The sequence below is a fragment of the Palaemon carinicauda genome, chromosome 31 (assembly GCF_036898095.1).
Source record: "Palaemon carinicauda isolate YSFRI2023 chromosome 31, ASM3689809v2, whole genome shotgun sequence".
Classification (NCBI taxonomy): Eukaryota; Metazoa; Arthropoda; class Malacostraca; order Decapoda; family Palaemonidae; genus Palaemon; species Palaemon carinicauda.
The window spans coordinates 57,875,780-57,883,279 of record NC_090755.1 but is presented as its reverse complement, the minus strand read 5'-3'; the positions used below and the strand labels follow the sequence as shown (position 1 = coordinate 57,883,279).

Here is a 7,500-nt window from a genome sequence, read left to right as displayed (position 1 = left end):
TGCATGCACAGTAAACCTGAACTTTACCTTAGAGGAGTGTCGCTGCTGGCTTGTTGGAGACGAGAGGAGGGGAAGGAGAGGATGGGGTTACTGCTTGGAGGGAGAATCTCCCTCCATGAGAACTTCAGGAACGTTGACTGGAGTTCTCTCGCGAGAATGGCGTTCACTATCACTGGTTTTGCGTTTGCGAGACTCTTGGTCGTCGTCTTTCACAGTTCTTTTCTCCCCCTTCACAAGATATTTTTCAATAGACACCTGCTTTTGTCTATTCTTTAAAATTTTATAGAAGTGACCCACCCCATTATCGACTAATAAATTTATTGCACGGTCTGTTTCAGCCTTATTCGGGACATTTTCCTCAAGAAAAATTTTCACGTCTTCCCACTTCTTTAAAAAATCTTTATCTCACTCGAAGACAGTGATTTTGCAGTGCCTCCCTCCTCCTCAGAGATGAGATTTCCTCTATTACCTCTCTTTGCTGCTACTCGTGCAGGTCCTTCAGCTCCTCGGTGGTCAGCTGCTCCTTTGCCTTGCCCAAGGACACAATATCCTCGTCAACTGCTTCCTCCTGGTTGGGTTCGAACCCCTCGAAATCCCGTTCTGCAACGGCGTTGGGCCACAGTTTCTTCCAGGCGGAATTGAGGGTTCTCCTGGTGACTCCTTGCCAGGCTTTATCAATTAAAGTCAGGCAGTTGTAGATGGAGTAGTGATCCTTCCAAAACTCTCTGAGGGTAAGGTTGGTGCCCTCTGTTACTTCAAAGCAGCGCTGGAACATAGCTTTGGTATAAAGTTTTTTAAAATTTGAGATCACTTGCTGATCCATGGGCTGGAGTATTGGAGTGGTGTTGGGGGGTAGGAACTTCACCTTAATGAACTTGTATTCCTCCGCTATGTCCTCTTCAATGGCTGGGGGATGAGCAGGAGCATTGTCCATTAACAGCAAGGCTTTGAGTGGGAGGTCCTTCTCCAGGAGGTATCTCTTGACTTCGGGACCAAAAACCTCGTTCATCCACTCAACGAAGAAGATCCTTGTCACCCAAGCCTTCGTATTAGAACGCCACATGACGTGCAACTTTTTCTTCTGCACATTGTTCTTCTTGAAGGCTCGTGGATTCTCCGAGTTATACACCAGGAGAGGTTTAATTTTGCAATCCCCACTGGCATTGGAACAGAACAGCAGGGTTAGACGGTCTTTCATGGGCTTATGGCCAGGAAGGGCCTTTTCTTCTGCCGTGATATAGGTCCTCCTGGGCATTTTCTTCCAAAAGAGGCCTGTCTCATCGCAATTAAACACCTCTTGGGAAACGTAGTCCTCGGAGTCCACGAGCCTTTTGAATTCTTTCACAAAAGACTCTGCTGCCTTCGTATCGGCGCTGGCCCCCTCGCCATGCCGAACAACACTATGGATACCCGTTCTCTTCTTGAATTTTTCAAACCAACCACGGCTTGCCTTAAAACTTAGTTTTTCTGCTGATGTGCCTGGCTCACTTCTCACCAAGTCCTCGTAAATGGTTCTTGCCTTCTCGCAAATCATGTTCTCATTTACTGAATCTCCAGCGAGCTGCCTCTCATTTAACCACACCATTAATAAATTTTCTACGTCATCATGAATAGGTGGCCGTTGTTTTGACAACGACGATACACCTTTAGCTACTTTAGCGGCCTTTATTTCTTCTTTTTTCTTTAATATTGTGCATATCGTCGACTGCGAGCGATTGAAAAAACTAGCAATGTCTTTCACACGCATGCCTTGGTCATGCTTCTCGATGATCTCCTTCATCTCGATCGTTATCATCAGCTTCTTACTGCTTTCCTTCTTCGACATCTTAGGAGCCATTGTCTATCACAATAATACACAGTACAGTACTGTAATCACAAATGAGTGAAAATAAAACAAATCACAAACCACGTGTAAAAATCACAAAGAAATCGTCCACGAATTCACGAAGTATGCATGCTATCGAGACGGCGGATACTGAGATAATGAACGAGTGAAGGGGGTAATAAAGGGGTTTAGGGGGTGGTAGGTATGCGTGGGAGGAGTCACGTGACTCCATTGTGAGATGCTGTCGTTAAGTTATTTCCATGAAAAATGCGATCGGGAAGCGCGGCGTTAACACTTTTCCACAAAAAACGGCGCGTGGGAGGGAAATTTAAATTCGTTAACCGATACAATATTCGTTAACCGAGACGAATTTTTCAGAAAAAGTACCTTCGTAAACCGAAAAATTTGTAAGCGGAGTCGTTCGTAAATCGAGGTTCTACTACTGGTATATATCACTCCCAATTTAAAAAAGTAAATTTATTTAACGTACACATAAGTTGGAAACACTGATAAGAGAAAAATTGTCTGTCCAATAATGGCGTGTGACAGAAGGAATTTTAAAGCAACAATATCTCTCTCTCTCTCTCTCAATAACAAATGATATTGGCAACATCAGTAGATACCATAAATAATTAGCTCAGATGGTAGCACTAACTGGAGGAATTGCTTTTGGTGTTTCCTGTCGGCATGAGTGTTACAACTTTTGTTTCATCCGTTAATGGTTCTTATTTTCAAATTCACAGGTGGTGTTGGCGGCTCTGGTGCTGGGCATTGCCAGCAGTGACTCGAGAGGGCGTCGTCAAACTACAGGCTACACTTACCAACAACCTAATGTTGGTGGGCAGGCAGTTCTGGGTTCAGGTGTAAGCGCAGGTTCTGGAGGTGGATCAGCTGGTGGTGGACAAGGTGCTCTAGGCACTGGAGGACAAGCTGCTCTAGGCACTGGTGGAGGGGTAGTCACACCTTGGCCAGTAAGAGATTGACATTCTTTTTAGAATTGATATCCTTCTTGAATACAATTCATTTTCAAAGTATCACTGCATAGTTATTAGTTTAAAAACATTAGTTTAATTATAAGAGAAAAACCTTGAACAAATATCGTTTTATTTGTAGCTTTTAATGGTGCATTTTTTTCTATTCTGCCAACAGCCACTAATGCCTTATCAGTTCGCTTTTGAAGTTAAGGACACAGCATCGAAAAACTACCAAAATCGAGTTGAATTTGTGGAAAATGGAGTATTGCAGGGAAGCTACAGTCTTCTTGGACCTGATGGTGTTGTGAGAACTTCTATATATTCTGATGATGGAAACTCTGGCTTTAAGGTTTGAGTTTTTTTTTTCAGTGTTTCATAAATATTTTTTTCTTTAATTTACACACTCACATATGCTAATGTTTTGGGGAATAATACACTGAAGTTGAATATCATTTTCAGATAGTTACATGTATGATATTTTTGTTGACAGGTGACTCTTCACGAGATTCCAACTGACATTGCTGTAGGATCTGGTTCTTCAGCTAGTTCTGCTTCATCTGGATCAAGCTCCTCAGCAGCTTCCAGCGCTTCTTCAGGATCAAGTACATCATTTAGTGGATTGGGAAGCTCTGGATCAGGATCAGCAGCAACAGGTGCTGCCTCTTCATTTGGTGGATCATCTTCAGCTTCAAGCTCTTCAGCAGCTGCTGGTTCTGGTAGTGGGGCAGCAGGTGCTTCATCATCTGGTAGTAGTGGATTTGGTGCGGGAAGTTCCAGCTCTTCCTCTTCTGCTAGTGCTGCAGGATCAGGAGGATTCTCAGCTGGAGGCTCAGGTGCTGCCTCTGCCTCAGCTGGTGGTAGTGGATTAGGAGGATTCTCTGCTGGAGGGTCAGGTGCTGCTTCTGCTGCTGCTGGTGGCACTGGATTTGGAGGATTCTCTGCAGGCGGATCTGGGGCTGCTTCTGCCTCTGCCGGTGGTAGCGGATTAGGAGGATTCTCTGCTGGAGGGTCAGGTGCTGCTTCTGCCGCTGCTGGTGGTGCTGGATTTGGAGGATTCTCTGCTGGCGGATCTGGGGCTGCTTCTGCCTCTGCCGGTGGTAGTAGATTAGGAGAATTCTCTGCTGGAGGGTCAGGTGCTGCTTCTGCCACTGCTGGAGGTGCTGGATTTGGAGGATTCTCTGCTGGCGGATCTGGGGCTGCTTCTGCCTCAGCTGGTGGTAGTGGATTAGGAGGATTCTCTGCTGGAGGGTCAGGTGCTGCTTCTGCCGCTGCTGGTGGAGCTGGATTTGGAGGACTCTCTGCTGGCGGATCAGGGGCTGCTTCTGCCTCTGCTGGGGCTAGCGGATTAGGAGGATTCTCTGCCGGAGGGTCAGGTGCTGCTTCTGCCGCTGCTGGTGGTGCTGGATTTGGAGGATTCTCTGCTGGCGGATCTGAGGCTGCTTCTGCCTCTGCTGGTGGTAGTGGATTAGGAGGATTCTCTGCTGGAGGGTCCGGTGCTGCTTCTGCCGCTGCTGGTGGTTCTGGATTTGGAGGATTCTCTGCTGGCGGATCTGGGGCTGCTTCTGCCTTTGCTGGTGGTAGTGGAATAGGAGGATTCTCTGCGGGAGGGTCAGGTGCAGCTTCTGCTGGTACTTCTGGTGCTGGATTTGGAGGACTCTCTGCTGGCGGATCTGGGGCTGCTTCTGCCTCAGCTGGTGGTAGTGGATTAGGAGGATTCTCTGCTGGAGGGTCAGGTGCTGCTTCTGCTGCTGCTGGTGGTGCTGGATTTGGAGGATTCTCTGCTGGCGGATCTGGGACTGCTTCTGCCTCTGCTGGTGGTAGTGGATTAGGAGGATTCTCTGCTGGAGGGTCAGGTGCTGCTTCTGCCGCTGCTGGTGGTGCTGGATTTGGAGGATTCTCTGCTGGCGGATCTGGGACTGCTTCTGCCTCTGCTGGTGGTAGTGGATTAGGAGGATTCTCTGCTGGAGGGTCAGGTGCAGCTTCTGCTGGTACTTCTGGTGCTGGATTTGGAGGACTCTCTGCTGGCGGATCGGGGGCTGCTTCTGCCTCTGCTGGTGGTAGTGGATTAGGAGGATTCTCTGCTGGAGGGTCAGGTGCTGCTTCTGCCTCTGCTGGTGGTGCTGGATTTGGAGGATTCTCTGCTGGCGGATCTGAGGCTGCTTCTGCCTCAGCTGGTGGTAGTGGATTAGGAGGATTCTCTGCTGGAGGGTCCGGTGCTGCTTCTGCCGCTGCTGGTGGTGCTGGATTTGGAGGATTCTCTGCTGGCGGATCTGGGGCTGCTTCTACCTCTGCTGGTGGTAGTGGATTAGGAGGATTCTCTACTGGAGGGTCAGGTGCAGCTTCTGCTGGTACTTCTGGTGCTGGATTTGGAGGACTCTCTGCTGGTGGATCTGGGGCTGCTTCTGCCTCTGCTGGAGGTAGTGGATTAGGAGGATTCTCTGCTGGAGGATCAGGTGCTGCTTCTGCCGCTGCTGGTGGTGCTGGATTTGGAGGATCCTCTTCTGGTGGATCTGGGGCCACTTCTGCCTCTGCTGGTGGTAGTGGAATAGGAGGATTCTCCTCTGGAGGATCAAGTGCTGCTTCTGCCGCTGCTGGTGGTGCTGGATTTGGAGGATTATCTGCTGGCGGATCTGGGGCCACTTCTGCCTCTGCTGGTGGTAGTGGAATAGGAGGATTCTCTGCTAGAGGATCAGGTGCTGCTTCTGCCACTGCTGGTGGTGCTGGATTTGGAGGATTCTCTGCTGGCGGATCTGGGGCCACTTCTGCCTCTGCTGGTGGTAGTGGAATAGGAGGATTCTCTGCTGGAGGAGCAGGTGTTGCATCTGCTTCTGCTGGAGGTAGTAGATTAGGAGGATTTTCTTCTGGAGGATCAGGTGCTGCTTCTGGTGGTAGTGGATTTGGAGGTTTCTCTGCTGGAGGATCAGGTGCTGCATCTGCTTCTACTGGTGGTAGCGGATTAGGAGGATTCTCTGCCGGAGGTACAGGATCTTCCACTACTTCCGCTGGTGCGGGTGGATTTGGAGGTTTCTCTGCTGGGGGGTCAAGCACTGCATCTGCTTCTACTGGAGCTAGTGGATTAGGAGGACTTTCTACTGGAGGGGCAGGATCATCTTTGGCCTCAACTACTACAGGTGGATTTGGAGGCTTCTCTGCTGGAGGGTCAGGCGCTGCATCTGCCTCAGCTGGTGGTAGCGGACTAGCAGGTTTCTCAGCTGGAGGTACTGGTGCTTCTTCAGCTTCTGCAGGTGCAGGTGGATTTGGAGGTTTCACATCTGGTGGCTCAGGAGCAGCATCTGCATCATCTGGCTCTGGAGGATTTGGAGTCTTCTCTACTGGGGGAATAGGATCTGCTTCAGCCCTAACTAGCAGTCCTGGATTTGAAGGTGTTTCAGCCGGAGGTGTTGGATCTTCTTCAGCCTCTTCTGGTTTCGGTTCTAGTGTAGGAACAGCTGCAGGTGGATCACAAGGATTTGGAAATGTACCAATCTTTGTTATACAATCGAATGCCCTTGGTGCAGGTGCAGGTACAGCCTCTGCAGGAACATCAGGAGGAGGATCTGTTGTCAGTGTTGGTGGAAGCGGTAGTCCTAGTTTTGCAGCTCTTGTAGGAGGACCTGGAAGTGCCTCAGCTAGTGCCTCTTCTGGTGCTTCTGCTGGTGCCCAAGGAACAACTGGTGGACAAGTTCCAGTTATTGTTGTTGATCAAAGTTTTCTTAGTGGAGTAGGAACTGGGGCTGGGGCAGCAAGCGCCGCAGCTACCTCTACTTCTAGTGCAGCTGGTGGATTTTCAACTGGCACAGGATTTGGACAAGGTGCAGGATCTGGTTTTTCTGCAGGCTCTGCTTCTGGAGCATCTAGTGCAGCTGCTGCTTCTTCATCTGCTGGTGCAGGAGGAGCTACCATTATAAAGCGAGGACCTGTTGCAGCTGCTCAGATTGGTGCTCCTGTTAACATAGCCTCCTCAGGTTCAGGTGCCAGAGCAGCCTCAGCATCATCAGCCTCAGCAGCATCAGCTAGCTCATCCAGTGCTTCTTCAGGCAGTGCAAGGCCTTTTGCAGCCCCATTAGTCTCTACACAGCAAGTTAGTACCCCAGCAATATCCCAAACAGGAGGTGTATTTAGTGCAGGCTCTTCTGGCGCATCTTCTGCTAGTGCTGCTTCATCTGCTTCATCAGCAGCCACCCCAATTGCACCAATCTCAGTTCCTGTAGCCTCAGCATTAACATCAAGTGCCTCATCGGCAGCTGCAGCTTCTGCTGGTGCATCATCTGGTGCTGCAGCTGGAAGTGGTGGAAATGTACAATTTTCTGTAGGAACTATTCCATCATCTGCATCTTCTTCAGCATCAGGAGCATCATCTGCATCTTCTTCAGCATCAGGTGCATCATCTGCATCTTCTTCAGCATCAGGTGCATCATCTGCATCTTCTTCAGCATCAGGTGCATCATCTATTAGTGCAGGTGTCTCTGGTACTACATTTGGAAGTGGCGGAAATGTACAATTTTCTTCTGGCACTGTTCCATCATCTGCATTATCAACAGCTAGTGCCTCTGGAGCTTCACAAGGTGCCAACATTCAGGGAGTACCTGTACTCCTTTTGAACCAACCTAGTTCAGCTGGAAACCTAGCCAACTTTGCATCAGTTGGTGGTGCCAGGTTCTTTGGAGCAGGCCATCACACAGTACCTGTTGTAACCAGCGG

At 49.3% G+C, this 7,500-nt stretch overlaps 1 protein-coding gene across 2 annotated transcripts in view; it reads left to right on the top strand.

The window, feature by feature from the left end:
- The window catches only part of LOC137624419 (fibroin heavy chain-like), a 10,570-nt gene that overhangs the window by 2,530 nt on the left and 540 nt on the right, over positions 1-7,500 (top strand). Inside the window, exons 2-6 of one of the 2 annotated variants that reach the window (XM_068355167.1) lie at positions 2,569-2,796; positions 2,975-3,148; positions 3,290-3,692; positions 3,813-4,052; positions 4,413-7,500. The exon at positions 4,413-7,500 is cut by the window's right edge and continues 540 nt beyond it. In XM_068355167.1, coding sequence (XP_068211268.1) covers positions 2,569-2,796; positions 2,975-3,148; positions 3,290-3,692; positions 3,813-4,052; positions 4,413-7,500 — 4,133 coding nt within the window. Of the gene's footprint in view, positions 1-2,568; positions 2,797-2,974; positions 3,149-3,289; positions 4,053-4,412 lie in introns of both variants that reach the window. The other variant, XM_068355166.1, reaches the window with a different exon arrangement.